General features: G+C 37.2%; 1 protein-coding gene across 2 annotated transcripts in view; it reads right to left on the bottom strand.

The window, feature by feature from the left end:
• PIK3C2G (phosphatidylinositol-4-phosphate 3-kinase catalytic subunit type 2 gamma) overlaps positions 1–17,404 on the bottom strand; it is a 419,361-nt gene that overhangs the window by 152,047 nt on the left and 249,910 nt on the right. For both annotated transcript variants that reach the window (XM_064377719.1, XM_064377720.1), the window contains 2 exons: positions 5,033–5,213; positions 2,096–2,203 (listed from right to left, as the gene is read on the bottom strand). In XM_064377719.1, the coding sequence (XP_064233789.1) occupies positions 2,096–2,203; positions 5,033–5,213 (289 nt within the window). The remainder of the gene's footprint in view (positions 1–2,095; positions 2,204–5,032; positions 5,214–17,404) is intronic.

Raw genomic sequence — 17,404 nt, 5'->3', positions numbered from 1 at the left:
TAATCAGGTATGAGTTTTGATTACAGAATTCCACGTTTATCATATTTATAGGGCTTTTGGCCTGTGTGAACTCTCTGACACAGAATAAGACATTTACTCAGACCAAATGTCTTGTCACACTGCATTCAAAAGGTATGAATTTTCTCATAGTCAGAAAATTAAGAGTCCTGATACAAGGCTTCTCCAAACTGCCTCCATTTAAAGAAGTTTTTTATATGCTCCTCAGTGTGGAGGCTCTGATGTCAAATAAGACATTTACTTTGAATGAAGGCCTTGCAATATTCATCATGCTTACAAGTATTCTCCCCAGTGTAGATTCTTCGACTGGTTTCTGTTGGAACAGAAAGCTTTTCCATACTCATTTCAACTGTAAGTCTTCTCACTTATTTGTTCAATGGAACTGGAGAATAGAGTAAAATGTTTCCCAAGATGGTGTCACCTGGCCATGTCCCTCCTGTTCATTGTTGCGCCCACAGGGGCCCAACCCTGTGTGAGGCAGAGCTAGTCAGAGCAAACAGAACCAGAGGGTGGCTCTACTTGGGACAGCTTCTGCAGGGGGACATTTACTTTGAATGAAGGCCTTGCAATAACTAACTGCAGGGTGCTGTAGGGAAGGAGTGTGGTCCCACCTGTAGCAATAGGAGTGGTGACTCCTGAGCAGCTGACCCCTGGCCTAGCTGGCTCACCTGCACATGCCAAACTTATATGTAATTTTAAATGAAAAAAAAATCACTGTTCTCCTTTAAAACAGCAAGCCAAGAAAGCAAAAGCAAAATAACAACACATGGACTCAGTGATCCCTGTTGTTCTTTCTACAATAAGGTAGAGTGTCTTTTAAATGCTGAGTTCCTTTTTTTTTTTTAATTATTTATTTTTTTAAATTGCATTTTAGGTTTTGGGGTACATGTGAAGAACATGCAAGATTGTTGCATAGGTACACACATGGCAGTGTGATTTGCTGCCTTCCTCCCCATCACCTATATCTGGCATTTCTCCCCATGCTATCTCTCCCCAACTCCCCACCCCCCACTGTCCCTCCCCTATTTCCCCTGTACATGCTCAGCATTAGTCAAGAATACTGCTGATGATTAAAAAGTTGTGTAATTTTTTGAAAATTAGTAATGATTTGGATTTCAGCCCAGACATATCTCAGTTTAAGCAATTTGAAGCCTTATTTTGTTATGTTTCGAAATATATTTACGAAGCATATCAAAAAATTTGCAGGGAGTCTTACTAGTGGCAAAGTGACAAAGATGATGGTATCAAGTTTGTAGCAAAACATTTTACATTCATAGTAATAGTGGTCTAATTTTTCTCCTAGTTATTGGGTTTGTTTTCTTGACTGTCTTATGACTTAAGTAACATTTATTGTCCATGCATGATAGCTTAACCTCTTCATTTTTAAATCTAACATATCAGTCATTTTCTCTGTAGTGTCTTTGTACTCTTGGGCTTTTGAGAAGGAGGATAATAAAGCTTATTGAAAACAAGGAATAGAGAATGAGTCTAAGTCAGAAAAGTTCGCATATGACTGAGGAGGTACCATATGACTGAGGATTAGGAAGAGAAGGCTTAGGAAGTTGTGAGTCTGACAATACCAAGATGGGCTTTCCAGATGTGAGTAAAATCACAAAATATATGACACCCTGACATATTAGATACGATGAATTTTAAATTAAATCCAAATGGAAATGTTGTAGCTAATGATTAATGTTTGTGTACCAGGTATGGTTATGCACATAGTCTGAATAAACCATGAAATTATACCCAGCCTGCATGGGGTCACCAAATCAATCATTTTTAATAAGTTAAGAAATTAATCCAGTGGTATCTTCCTCTATTTTTTTTCACTGAACTGATGGATAGTTTGTTTCCAAATAAACAAACCATAAGATAAGGCCAATGTGATCCCTACTGGTCATAGAGCACTGAAGGGAAAACACCATGTGAATGAATTCAATTACTTTTTCCTTAAAATAATTGCAATGTCAATTTATGAATTATTTTTGCTATTTCAAACATACAGAGTGAACTAGACTACACAAAACAGACATATTCAATTGATCCACTGAATAAGTTGACTAAGTTGACTTACATCATGGTCAATCCCTTTTATACACAGGGCAGGGTTCAGAGGAAGATGACAAGTAGTTACATCTTGAAAGAACTCTTCTAGTCTGCCCATTTCTTTCTTCAGTACCTCCTGTGAAAAATCATTACAAAAGGATTTAAGAAAATGTAAAGAACTTGACTTTTCCTTCAAGTTATACTTTTCTTCTATTGATTAAATGAATTCTTGAATTCAGGGTTGCACACTTTGGTGACTTTGGGGTCAGGCAGGTGATGTAGTCAGGCATGAGGAGACAGTGGGCTAAAGACAATAGGGCATGTTGGAGAAATAGGGAACTAAAGCATGCATGCCCTTTCTAAAGAACCTGAAATTCAACTAAAAATAAAAACCAAACAAAGCACTGTCCTGGTCCAACAAAACATAAAGAGTTGGACTTGACCCGTGTGGCCGCCAGTTTGCAAACCCTGCTTTAAGTAATTATTAACATGATTCTGATAATTTTCTGAAATCTGAGTTTGTGACTCTCCAGATTTACACTCAATATTTACACTCAATAGCAAAGAGTGAATTTTACAGAAAAATTATGTACATTAGTAACAATAATGACAAAAAGCAATTACATAATGCTGTCAGAAATAATATGTATGAACAAATAGTTCACTGGATGTCAATGAGCACATTTCTGATATTTACTTCCTCCTACACGCCACTATACTCATGGCAGGTCAGATATCACAAACAACACCTTTAAAATTGTGTATCCTATGACAAAACAGATAGGAAATAATAACAATTCATTACAAAACAGATTTAAAAAGCTTCTTTTAGTCCACTTTTACATATACACAATGGAGTACTATCCAACCATAAAAAAAAATGAGATCTTGTCATTTGCAACAACATGGATAGAACTGAAAGTCATTATGTTATGTGCAATAAACCAGGCACAGAAAGACAAATACCACATGTTCTCATTCAGCTGTGACAGTTAAAATGTAAAACAATTAAACTCATGGAGACAGAGAGTAGGAGGATGGTTACTGGAGGCTGGGAAGGGTAGTCAGTGCAGCAGCAGGCAGGGGAAGAGTTAATGGGTATTAAAAAAGTAGTTAGAGTGAATTAGAAAGACTTACTATTTGCTAGCATGAGGTGACTTTAGTAGGAAATAATTTATTTGTGCATTTTAAAATTAAAAATTAAAAAAAGAAACTTTTTGAGCCCCATGGGGAAGACAAGGATATCATATCAATAATGTTCACTCAGCATTCAAGAGTTTCTTGGCTTTTACTCCTGGTTCATTGGCAAATAATAGAATCCACAGCTCCCAGAATCCAGAAGAGCAAAGTGGAGAGACAAAAATTGCATTACAGCCCTCTGTGTGTGGTTGTTCTTCTTTGCCTCATCTAGACTTGGGTTTGCCTGGTGGATATCATAGAGAAGAATCTCTGCTCCCTTCATTTAAGTAAAATCCCTTCCCGGTTAGTATAGTTACACTTAATTAGTGCTTTTTTAAGTAGAAAAAATTGCTATTAGTAACTTAAATTGTGAGAAATTATTTTTTAATTGTGAGAAATTATAAATGCCTCTCCCACCTCTTGCTTCTCCTCTTCTTATTTTCCTATGCGAAGAGATGTAATAACAAAGGCAGCCACTCAAGGCAAGATAAATGTATTTACCTGAGTGAATAATGTCAATATCACTCTGGTACTTAAAGAAATGATCAAAAAAGGCGCCAGAATTATGCAACTACAATGTACATCTTAAACGTGAGGAATTTTAAAATATAACAGATAAAGACCAAACCTTCACACTAACTTCTGTAAATTTTAAATCAATTTATTTTACTTGCCATCAACTTTCTGTCTACCATTAGAAAATAATTAATGAATTTGTAGTAGTATTTAAAAAATCATAGAACTATTTTTCACATTGCTTATCATGTTATATGCCTTAAGGCTCCCCTGTGTACTGAGAGTTTATATATCTCCCATTTAAAAATAAATTTCAAACTTTTGCTTTTTATTTTCCATTTAGTTTCTGGCACTTCTATTAAATGAAGTGACTTCCAGCAAGAAAAATCTTGGGCTGAGAAAGAATTCTGGGACACTTTGCCTACTACTATTTTTATATCATTTTGTTGAAAATTCTTGTTGATTTTAGATTATAAGTGGAGAGAAACTGAGTTCCCTTGAGGACAAAACTCATGTTTTGGTCATCTTTCTATCCTTACCCCTTAGTCCATAGTAGGTATGGAATTGTTATTGAATAATGTTCTTAATACAATAAATGAAGGTCCACTCTCTCCCTGCATCTAGAATGTTAAACTTAAGAAAAACTACTTAATGGTGTATATCAGTATAGGGAACTAGTGATGCAGATAATTAAAAAGAGCAAATATTCTTCCATTAGATCAAGAAAAATAATAGCCAGGTCCATTATTATAAACACTGAGATAGAGGCATATATTTTGACTAGTATCCATTCATCTTAGTATAAAAATTATTATGATTCTTACTGCCATTGATTTATTTCACTTAATTCATCTTATTTGTTGCATGAAAAATGTCCTTTGCTGAATAACAACAATAACAAAGTGCCCTAAAACGTCTCTCATGTATTTTTCCAAGAGTCTCAATTGTGCCGCCATATTAACGTGATTACTTTATCAGACCTGTTTAGTCAAACCACTTTTAAGTTGGTCTTTTCTTTTTAGGTTCTCTCTGTGTGGCTATTTAGATTTAAAAAAAAAAAAACAAAAAAAAAACCATGTCCTGGTGATATACATTATCATTAACTTTAGAACAGTAGGTAGAAAAAAAAAAACTTGACTAAAGTAATTGATTTAAGTATCTTATATCTAAGTGTAGTCAAAGAATTTGCTTTCTAAACAATGAAATTAAAACTTAATTTAAACCGAAGTTTAAAAAAGTTTACTAAATGAAGATTAATATTTCAACAAACCTGTCTTTGATGGTCACTAGCAGACTTGACTTTTTCCCCAATATCTCCCAGAATTTTGATAAGTTTCTGCTCCTTGGAAAACTCATCATTCAGGGCTTTTCCTGCACAGAATTGGAGAGCGGCTAGTAGCTTCTGATACCAGCTTTTAAAATAAGCTTCATTCTCTGCATCCTTTAGCAGCCTGAAGGAAAGAGAGAGAAAAAAATTCTTGTATCTAAAGCTGATATTTTAACCACCTCCAGCCAGAACAATAAGTGCATTTCAAACTAATCTGTATTTGGTGGCTTTGGGCAATTTAACAGGCCAGAATGGGGAAAATGTGGTTTATTCGTAGACAGTCATCAAGTTCCATCTGATAGTTAATGAGATTCTAACAGTGAAGAATCAATAAGAGATCTGCCTTTCTTCATTTCAATTCACAACACACCTCTTCTTTCAGTCCTCTTAATTCTGTAACACATACTTTTCTCAAGAACATGCTTTTGACTTCTTAAAAAATGTGCAAAGAAGTTTAGAAATAGTTTATAAAAGTGACTATACTATATGGTGACTCAAACATCAAGCCTTTTTCTCGTTTCCCTCAAGTGATAATGTCCCCACACTGTCACAAACCCTTGTGTTGCCTTTTTCCCAGCACCTCCCCTGGACTACCTGCAGGAAGGTATTGCCAAGGCCAGAACATGGTTTTTTTGTTTTCAGGCATATCTGGACTCAAATCCTGGCTCTCAAACTTACTAATTACTTAATTAGGCTGAGATTTTACTTATTTATCTTAAAATAAGGTAATAACTCTAGTTCTACAGAGTTGTATAGAACACAAAATGAGGCAATGCATTTGAAAATGCTGAGCACACAAATATTAGTCCATCTGTATCTCACAGCCTTCCCAAGTCAGCTTCTGTCTCTGCATGGAAGTCTGCTGCTATCATGAACATGGGAGGCATAAATCATAACGAAGTAAGAATACTTTGCAAGATAATGGAGCAACGACAAATATTTGCCAATTTTACTTTCTATTATATCCTTAAAACACTGAAATGGAATTTTAAAAAGACTGATTTATTTAAATCTTAACTTCTCTCTAATTGATCTTTTAATCTTAACTGGTCTTTAGTTTTCCTCTTCTCTGAAAAATAATTAGTGTTCAAGGAACTAGAAGAAAATTCTGAGAACTAAATACTAAAAAAAAAAAAAAAAAAAAAAATTGGCACAGCAGCCAAAAAATATATAGATGAGTTCTATTCTGCATGCCTAATTTTGCATCTCTATTCAATATGTGTTATGCTAGAGATACTCTAACAAACAACTTATTTTCATTCAATGTTTTCTGTTGCTATACATTAAAGTTAAAAATCAATTGAATGAGTCTGCAGTTTCTTAAGGTGAGGGCCTGTTCCTTTGTCATTATTAGAAGTCAACTTGTCTTCTAGTACTTCTTTTATTTTCTCAGAGGAAATAGAAAGTTTATCCGAAATAATAGCTCTTATTTACTTCTGGAAAGCATTAAAACACACACACACACACACCCCTCAAGGGACTAAAGATGTATTACCAGTAAAATATCCTCTATTGATACTTGGTTATTTTCAATTTAAGAAGAGTAGCAATGAAACATTTTCCTACTCATTCCTATGATGAGATTTTGAAATGTAAAACAAGTAATAAATGGATCACATTTCATTACCTGGAAGCTCTAAGAAAATGCACATTACATGCATGTGAATGCAAAGCTGCAGATGCAAGCACGCACATGTAAAATATGAAGATGTTTTATGCAGAATTGTATACCACTCAGATTCTCATAGTGCTTGGAACACAGGTAATGTATCATTTTATAGTCTACATGGATTCATTGAAATAGGGAGCTGATTGATAGAATATTTCTATATTGCATATCAGTGTTTGTCAGCACATTCCTACACTTTGAATATTGGAATACTTGGGTTCTTTTGAAGCATTTTTTAAATCTGATCTAGTACATAAATATAACTCTATGACTACCCAACTGCTACATACATGATAAAAAGAAAAGTTATTTTGCACAGACAAAGTCAACAATATTTTACCAAAATAATTAAAGAAATAATATATTTTAGGACTGAGGTGATAGGGAGAGTCAAAATTGTTTAGTTAATTTGTACGTATTCCTTTTATTCCTTATTCTATGGAAATGAACTTGCTCTCTCATGAGCAATGTATTTGCTTCTCTCTGGTTCAAGGAGGAAAAACTCAGTTTGATTCCTTGCTCAGAATAAAATCACAGAGAGAACATGTGGCCACATCCTAAAAAGCATAAAAGCTAATAAAATTCAGTGTATTCTGTTGTGATTATTTTCCTTGGAAAATATACCTCATTCAAACCCAGCATCCCTGCCAAGATTACATGTTCTTCCTCATGAGGTCTGGTTCAAGATCCATGACTTTACTCAACGTGTAAAGAGTTTGTTTTTTTACACTGCAGAATTGAAATCATAGAGTGCTAAAGATGAACACGAGAGGTCAATTATTTTATTCCTGTATTTTTCATCACAGACACTTTAAATGACAAGAGAAATTAACATGCCCCTTAATTTTAAACAACTATGGAAAAGGTTGAACGACAAAGTTTTGGGTGAAAGGTTACTTAGTTCTGTGTCAGTGACCTTCACTATAAGAAGTAAATCCTAAATAGTGTAGTTTTTATCCATTGCCTTTGTCTATAAGATTGTAGACAATAGTCACTCTCTTTCGAGGATTACCGAAATCCTTTTCAAAAGCTGCTGTAACCTGGGAGAGGCAATATTGCTTATGCCAAAAATGTTTAAAAATAAAAAGTTTAAGGTCAGGGGACTGAGAAGTATCGGGTAAGACTTGCTATTAAAAGACTGGGCTTTTAAGATGCAGGCAATGTGATTTTGCACAAACTGTGAGGCAAATCTTAAAATGCCAGAGACCTGTTTACCCTAACGTCTGCAATATCCAGCTGTGATTCAATTTGGTATTATTTTGTACACAAGCCTTAATGCTTTATAAAGTGTAAGTTATGACAACATTAAAATGAGGATGAGTGCATAAAATCTAGATGATTAAAGAAGATTTTGACAGTATTAAGTATGGTAGGTGGTAAGCAAGAAGGAAAGAAACATAATCCAGGTGACTGAGCACATTTTTTATAGGATGTCATGGAGGTATTTAAGTTAAGTGAATTGTAGTGGACTCAGAGATACAGAGATAGTCACCAACCCCAGCTGGAATAGAGTGGAGATTTTCCTTGAAAATTAGAACTTTTCTACGTTTCTTCATGCATGTAGCTACTTCTGATCACATGATGAGGGACTTACAAGAGCCACAGGGAAAGTAAAAATAGTTCATATTCCATCAGTCTACCAGCAGGACAGAACAGAGTAATCACACCATCCCAGCCCTCTTTGCCTCAAAAACTCCTTCAATCCAAGTCTTAATTTTAGTTTTCAACAGGATAGTCCACATCTTAGGGACTGTCCTAGAATTTTACTCACTTGTGTATTCTCTGTGGGTCAAGAGGGGAAACAACATCCAGTAATAGAAAAAAATTGATTTACACGATGAAAATGAGTGATTTCATATCACTCCAGGCTTCCTCTTCCCATTTCATCTTGTATTTTTTACTACTTTGTTTGGGCTGAGGTACGTGAATCAGGACACCAATTTTTAGTGAGTATAGGTAGATTCCAGAATACGACTTTTTCAAGTGTATTTAGAACTCTGGGACAAATAAATAATACAATTCAATGCCTAAAATATAATGCTAATTTTAAGATTTTAATAGTGTGATTAAGGGATGAAAAGCATGCCTATTTAGCATTACCAAGTTTATTTTACCTCTAAGTGCCTAAGAGATTTATTTAATATTTTCCTCAACTGAGGAACTTGATACATTATACACTCCTTGCAAAGATAATTGTTTTTTCTGACTAGCCCATTTTTAGAATATTGATTTGCTCTTTCAGAAATAGCAGGACTAACTGTTGAATTTTACATATAAAAAGCATTACATGGGGCAAGTGTGCAGATATGCAAATTCCAATCAGTATTCTGCAATGTGTGTTTACCAGTAAACTACTTTGTCACAACTCAAATATAAAACTATTCACAAAGGAAACAAGTTCAGAAAATGATTAAGTCCATGCCTTAGATGTTGTATCCATTTTAGAACACTTAAATGTATGAAAGGAACCCATAAGGCATGAAACTGAATTGGGTTTTTACCCCTACTATAATATACGAGGCTAATCATTCTTATAACTTCCAAAGTACTCTCTTTGGAATGTTATATATTCATGATCCCACTGTTCCCACACTGTATGGTAGATTTCCTTACTGTTCTCAGCTCCATGTTTTCTCCTCTGTAGAAGATTATACATCTAGACTCTTTATTATGTGACTTTTCGTAACTTCCTATAGGTAGAATTTACTTCTTTATCCCTTGTCAGTTTGGCCATGTGATTTGCTTTTGTCAATAGAATGTGACTGGGTGTAACCTATGCTCATGTCCATGGAGACGCTTTAAATGGGCTATTGTGATTTGGTTTGGCTTCTTGTTTGATTTAATTTTGCCTCTGCTTTCTTCCAGAGAACAGCATGTCCCAGTAGGGGGCTGTTCCTTTAGTCCTGGAATGAGAAGACAATGTGGAGCCAAATTGATCCTTGATGCGCAGAGTCAGGTGGAGCCAAGCAGGACGACAGCAAGTCTGCAGCCTGAGTTCTACATGAATGAGAAATAAATAAAATCGTGGGGCTGTTTGTTGCTATGGTAAAAACTAATGAATATGCCAACTTTCTTTGTTTTTCTTTTCTTTTTCCACTTGTTTGTTTGAGTTGCCTTTAGAATGGAAAACATATTTTTTAAAACATTCTCAGGGGGTATCCCTGAGGATATTTGGGGGCGAATCTAATTACTGAAAATAAATAAAAGTCATCTGGAGCCAAGTTTGGTGAAATAGACAAATAGTCAATTTGGGTATACTATTTCAGATCAAAAAACTGTAAAAGTAATTAACATGGCTTTTTTCACGGATCATTAAAAAGTCCCCAAAGATATTCCAAAAATGATTTGATCCAGCTTATTTGGACATGTATATTCTGTGACATTGCTAAAATTTTATTGTTATTTTATTACCACTAACATACTTCTTGACTCATCTAAATGTGTGAATAGGCCTATGTACCATCTGTTGCTTTGTCTAGCCAAGTGTCTGAATATCTGATAGGAGACTCTCTCTGAGTGAAAATGTTATACTAATAAGTGCAACAGCGCAAAGGCAAACTATTTTAGGGTTTACATAACACAGGGCTAAACAAAGGGTCTGATGGCTGAGGGCAATGAAGGAGACAGTACATGTGGCCATTCTGGGGAGCTACCCTAATGGCAACAGCTGAGGACTGAAATGGCTGAAAGGGGGCCAGTGGTTTTGGATAAGGGAGCATCGGTATTAACATGTTGAGTGTTTCTTTTCCTTGTTGCCCTGGGGTTGCCCTGGAGTTGGCTACCAAGACCTAAGACTGAAGAAAAGAGATAATAGGTACCCTATATTTCAAGAGTGTGGCAAAAATTGACAACAAGAAAACAAGTAAACAAAAAACCAATTAGTGGTTAGATAACTCTTCAAGGCTTATTAGGAAATGATGAAATGGCTATGGTAAAACAAGCATTACCTCCTCTACATATTTGCAGGTGAGGTGTTTGAGAGTCATGAGTCATTAACCCAGTGAGGAACAGAGTGTGTCCACAATGTCCACTTATCCTTTCAAAGTCCAGTGGGGAAGGAAGCTCAAATTGAGCCACTTATAATGATTTCAGTGTATGCAATACAAGACTGTTACCACTGTTACCCCAGTTTAGCCTTCTGCTCTCAAAGAGAGTTTGTTGATTTTCCCTAGGCTTCTGTGAACATGAAGAAAATGCAAGGCCAGGATGGAGAAAATGGGTGGCAAAGGAGCAGCCTGCATTCCTGCACTCCTGCAGTTTGACAAAGCAAGGGTTTGTGGGGTAGATGTTACTCAAGGTGTAAATAAACTCATGGAAGGTAATTATATGTGATCCACTCTTTGTATAGGTAGAAGCTGAGACAGAGTCAAATCTCCTGGTGGGGAGGTTCTCCAAGGCTGCCCAAAGACTCACCCATGGTAACCCAAAGGTAGCCAGCTTTGACAGTGAATGCACAGGGACCTTGGTGGAGAATCTGAGCTCACAGAGAGGGGATTGCAATTACTTGACCTATCAAGTGTGAGGGTCACTTTTCTCTTTCTCTTTTCTCCCACTCATAGCTAAGAAAAGTAAGAGCTAAAAGAGAAAGAGAAGAGTGAAATAACAGATTGTATCTTCTTTTCCTAAGCTAGATCTTGGCTAGTATTGGAGTCTGGGGGTGCGAGGTGGGTGGGGTGGATGGGGTAGGTGAGGCATCTGTTAAATTAGGGAAGAAAATAAAGTTTTAAATTGGACAAGATGGGTTGAAGTTTTTTGTTGTCTAAAAGTACATATGAGGAAACTATAGATTCTAGCCTGGTTTTAATTAGGAAATGTGAAAGCGCAAAGGTAGTATTTTTAAAATCATTAAAAGTTTTGAGACCTACTATGCTCAACCAGTTTAATAAAAACTAGGTGGGACAGTTAAAAATCTAAGAGTCAGAAAGAAATGCAGCTTCAGGAAATGTCCTGATTTCACTACAGGTGAGAAAATCCCTAAGATGCAGAATAAGGGGGATCTCATTCTGGGACAGCAGAATTTAGGGGAACCTTGACCCAAAACTCTTGAGGGTTAGGCTGAGATCATTCTCTTTGCCTCTCTTTGTTCCCTCTTCACCACTTACTCCTCCAGATCAGGGCTTTTTTTGTTTCGTTTCATTGGTGGATGATCATGGCTAAGCAATAAATTGTATTAAAAAAAAAACTAGTTTATTTAGTAATAGGTTATTAATAGTAAATATATATATTTACTATTATAATTAATTGTTTGTCGTAATAGTCAGGTAAAATCCTTAACAGTTATGGTCAGTCACATGTTTAATGATAAGCTTAAAATTAGCCATAGATGTTATCTATTTGTGTAAACACCTACAATGAAGGTTACTGTTACACAGCAGTGTCGCACTCAGGGCCACCTGGGAGCTATGGAGGGAAAAAACTATTTTGAGCAGATAAGTTTCCCTGAATTTTCCTGCACCTATATTAAGAAAGCAGAGTTCCTTGCATTCATCTCACAGAAAAGCATGGTCAACCCAGCAGCCTGATGCAGGATAGGTGAGTCCCCAAACTGGGGCTTAATCTGGGAGGGTTCTTGGCTTCACCCAGGGAAGAATTCGAGGGTGAACCAGAGGTGTTAGCAACTTTTATTGAAGCAGCAATGTAGAGCAGCAGCAGAAATATTGCTCCTTGCAGAGCAGGGCCACCCATAGGCAGTGTGCCCAGAGTGGCAGCTCAGAGGCAGTTTTGCAGCCATATTTATAACCACTTTTAAATATATGCAAGTTAAGGGATGAATTATGCAGAAATTTCTAGAAATGGTGTCATCACTTTCACATCATCAGGTTGTTGCCATGGAAAGGAGCAGTAACATTTGGGTGTTGTCATGGCAATGGCAAACTGACATGGCACACTAGTGGACATGTCTTATGGAAAGCTGCTTCTGCCCCATTCTTGTTTTAGGTAGTCCTCAATTTGGTCCAGTGTCTGAGCCCCACCTCTGGAGTTAAGTCTTCTCTCCTACCTCAAGCCTATATGTAAACACATAAAACTCCTTCCAGCCTACTCATATGTTAACATGTAACATATGTTCACATGTTCCAGCCTACTCACATGTTAACATGTAACATATGTTCAGATGTTAAATTTATTGAATAATGGGATTTAAGAGCAGGGACTGTCTTCCTCTTTGCATTACAATGCACACTTACTGCTTTAGTGTAAGTTATTTTATTTATCATTTTCCTAAATTAACTACTCAGCTTGAATAGCTTACAGTGACCCCCTCTCCCTCCACCACTACACTCCGTATATATGGTTTTTAATTATATATAAAAAAGAAACAGTTGGAATTTTAGCTCTGGGCACACTTTGAAAGACACAGCTATCTATGAGGCCCTGCTGTATCCTGCCTCCCTTTTTGCACATTTTGTTTTTCTCCTTTTCTGATCCCCAAGAACGCCTTGGCTCCAGCTGCTCTTCCTTTGCCAAAAAACACCACCTTGTTCTGCTCTCTTCTGTGGTGTCCTGGGCTTCCAAATAGTCCTTGTCCTTCCCACTCCAACCAAACACACTTTCCTAAGTGTAATTATACTCATATTCTCAGTGGAATAATATTACAAGAGCCTGGAACTGAACAACACTTTGAGGTAATTTCTCCCACTGTTACATTTATTAGGCAAGGACACTGAGCGATCAAGAAACTTGACCAAAGACCTGTGACAAAAGCCCAGCTTTCTGGACCACAATTCAGGGCTCCTTGCAAAGCACCACATTCCATGTTCTAAAATCCACTGAAACATGATTTGGAGGACTGTTTTCTACTTTCACCAATGCTGGCAAGAAACTGCATGCTTTGGTTCTTCACTTTCCTCCTCTGTCAAATGTTGGAGTTGGTGAGGTTTAGTAAGTTGCCTTCCAGCTCCAGGACTGTATAATTTTTTTCTTTTATGAAATTATCAAGCATTTACTCTATGCCAGGTGTTTCTGAGGATTTTGCTTAGCTGTGTGAGGCAATTCTTACCTCAGTTCCAGGTAATATGATTTCTTCCTTCTCACAGACAAGGATATTGTGGTTGATAGAGGTGGAGTAATTTGACCAAAGTCACCCAACCAATGGACTGGGGATTCAGATCCAAGTGTGTCTGATTCCCCAGCCCTTGCTCTTCAGACTCATGCTGTGCCACCTCCTGATGTCTTAACATGGAAACCAGCTGAGGGGTTAGCCAGAGACTCCTATGCAATCTAGGAATCATCTTCTGCCACCTTCCTGCCCCGTTTTTCTTTAATCTCTTTCTCTTGCTTCCTGGTTCCTAACACTCTGAAGCTTCATGTTCACCAGATTGCCTTCTTTCTTTCCAAAGTCTTCATTCCAATTTTATACGTATGTGTATGTGTGTGTATGTGTGTGTGTGTGTGTGTGTGTGTATATATATATATTTTATATATATATATATATAATATATATAAGACTGGATCTCACTCTGTTGCCCAGACTGGAGTGCAGTGGTATGATAATGGCTAACTGAAGCCTTGATGTCCCAGCTTCAATTGAACCTCCCACCTCACTCTCCTGAGTAACTGGGACCACAGGCATGCACCGCCACATCTGGCTAATTTTTAAATTTTTTGTAGAGGTCGGGTCTTCATATGTTGCCTAGGCTGTTTGGGAACTCTTGGACTCAAGAAATCTGGCCCTGGCCTCCCAAATTGTTGGGATTATAGGCATGAGCCACTATGCCTAGCCTTAAATATAATTTTGTATAAAATATTAATAAGCAGGGATACTTTTCTCTCCCTTGCACACCTTACAAAAATAATAGAATTGTGGATGATGATGCAAATCACACACCTGACTCACTTCTCCTCCACCCCTCCTTCACTTGAGAAAGTGGCACCAACATCACAGTTTCAAAGGGTCTGGCCTCCTTGGTTTATTTAGACAAATGGCAGTCGGTAGTGTTGGGAGAGTATGTGGGAGAAGAAGCCGCATTGAAAGTAACACATTGATTGCATTTGGGAACCTAAGAATCCTAATAAACTTTGCAGATGTGCTTGAACTACCCATTTTAATTGGGCTTGGGGTTCAAAATAACTCAAAATGTAGCAGAAAAGAAATGGGAAGTCTAACATCAGCACATGTGCCGTAATAAAATTAATTCTGCTTGACACATAATTAATGCTGGAATCCATGCTCATGGAATTTTAAGTCAGTTCAATAGGTGTCTACAGTTTCCCTTACTCTTTGAAAATGTGGTTCTGAACTGTGTGACCAACTTGGTCCCTTTTTAAAAAAATTCTTTTTTCTTCTAAATACACGTATGGTTACTTTAAAGGCAGTGTAAGCATCTTTTTCATAAAGTACCCTTAACAAAATTTCTTTTAACAGCAAGGCAATTCCTTTGCTATATGAATGTTTCATAAGAATAGCAAACTAATAATAAAATTCCTCTTTACCCCTCAGCCTTTTGTTCTTGCACAGCCCTCTTGCGAAAGCTGGATAATCATCATATTGTGCAGTGAACAATGTGTTTGAACACAGCCGGAGAGGCAGGTTGATAGGTGCAAGGCGAAGCTGGCTTTGAAATACCTAGTTTCCCTGGAACCTCAGCTTCAAATCACAGCTGGGGCAGGTGCTTCTCCCTTCATTCTTCAGAGTCACAAACAGTCAGGTTCATTCTGTAAAGGTATTAAAGGTTTCCTGGGACATTATCCATAAGATTTGGAGTTGTGTTTGATGTCCTGAGAAAAGTTCTGCAACATTCTCGTTCATTGTCATGAAAGAACTTCTTGTCCCCTGAAGTTGGCTAGCGCCATTTAACCCTATTCATTTTGGAAACTCAGTAAGAAATTAGTATTGTTCTATGAGGCCTCAACAACCTACCTGGCAAATTTTCTGTTGATTTATGTTATGCTGTTGTTGCTATTGTTGTTCAGATTGTATCTTATAGGCAGGGATAATTGTCGTGTTCACTATATCACTTCATTTCAAATGCTCTCTGTGTGACCACACAAGCAATTTAAGTTCTAACCCCAGCCTTTCCATTTGTAAAATGATGATAATCTTGTCTGTCCTGTCATTTAATATATGTTTCTGTTTTGGACAGAATTATGTCCCCTCCTAAAATTCATATGCTGAAGCCCTAACTCCCAAGGTGACTGAATGTAGAGACAGAGCCTTTAAGAAGGTAATTAAGGTTAAATGAGGTCATAAGATTGGGGCCCTAATCCCATAGGGCTGGTGTCCTTATGAGCAGAGGGAGAGCCACCAGGAGAGCACATGCACACAGAGAAAAGGCCATGTGAAGACACAAGGAGAAGGTGTCTGTCTACAAGCCAGGAAGAGGCCTCACCAGGAACCATGCTTGCTGGCACCTTGATCTTAAATTCCAGCTTCCAGAACTGTGAGAAAATACATTTCTGTTGTTTAAGTCACCCAATCTGTGGTATTCTAGGAAGCTGTAGCAGACTGATACAGTTTCCAACTTAGAACTCTTTTTTTTTTGCAATCCAGACCACATTCATCTATTTATAAGATAGCACACTTGAATTTTCCTAAGGCATTTTAACCTCAACATGTCTAATTTCATCATCCTTCTCCCCAATACCTGCTTCTTCACCTGAATTACTCATCTCTATGAATAGGATGGCTAGCCTTCCATCATCCTAACTAAAAATGAGGCTGTTATCCTTGGCACTTCTCTCACCTTCATCCCCAACAAGTTTTTTACCACGTCCTATCATGTTTACCTTCAAAATAGCTCTCAAATTTAGGTCCTTTTTTCTGTCCTTGCTGACAGAATTTAACTGAGGCCTTCATTTCTGGTGCTTAATTTTCCTGTTACCTCTGATTTTTTTTCCTGCTCTCCCTTCCTTTTTTACTTAGTCTAACAAAATCTAACTCTAGGGATTAAAATCACCTAGCCTTCAGGATAAAATAGAAAATCCTTAGTGTAACAAACAGGGCACTTCATGATTTTTCTCTCTCAGGTCTTTAAGTGTCATCTCTTATTTCCAATCATGTTCTTCCACCCCAAACATAAAGTACGACCTTTGGTAACTTGATCTTCTTAGCTTTCTCAAGCTGTAATGCTTTTTCCTTGTCCCATCCTCTTGTTTCTGAAACGATGCTTCCATCCAACACCTGTGTATCTTTTAATGTTCAACTTAGCACGTTTTCCAAAAAGCTTCCTTAGATTTCAGGCTTGGGCAGGTACGCATTATATTCCCCCATATGGGTGAAGTACTTTCCTCTTTTCATTATTCTTATTAACATTTATTTTGTGTTTTGTTTTTGTTTGTTTGTTTGTTTTTTCTTATGGAGTCTTGCTCTGTTGCCAGGCTGGGGTGCAGTGGTACAATATCTCGGCTCACTGCAACCTCCACCTCCCGGGTTCAAGCAATTCTCCTGCCTCAGCCTCTCAAGTAGCTGGGACTACAGGTGCGTGCCACCACACCCAGCTATGTTTTGTATTTTTAGTAGAGGCGGGATTTCACCATGTTGGCCAGGATGGTCTTAATCTCTTGACTTTGTGATCTGCCCACCTCAGCCTCCCAAAGTACTGGGATTACAGGCATGAGGCACCATGCCCAGCCCTTATTTTGTGTTTTTTTTAAAAATTGTGTTTTAATTTTTAAAAAATATCTTTTTCCTACTAGACTTTAAATTCTTT

This window comes from Aotus nancymaae, unplaced genomic scaffold (assembly GCF_030222135.1).
Source record: "Aotus nancymaae isolate 86718 unplaced genomic scaffold, 86718_ANA_hifiasm-v0.15.2.pri h1tg000016l, whole genome shotgun sequence".
In the NCBI taxonomy this organism is placed as follows: domain Eukaryota; kingdom Metazoa; phylum Chordata; class Mammalia; order Primates; family Aotidae; genus Aotus; species Aotus nancymaae.
Note: the sequence above shows the minus strand (reverse complement) of the source record. Positions and strands in the feature narration are given on the sequence as shown.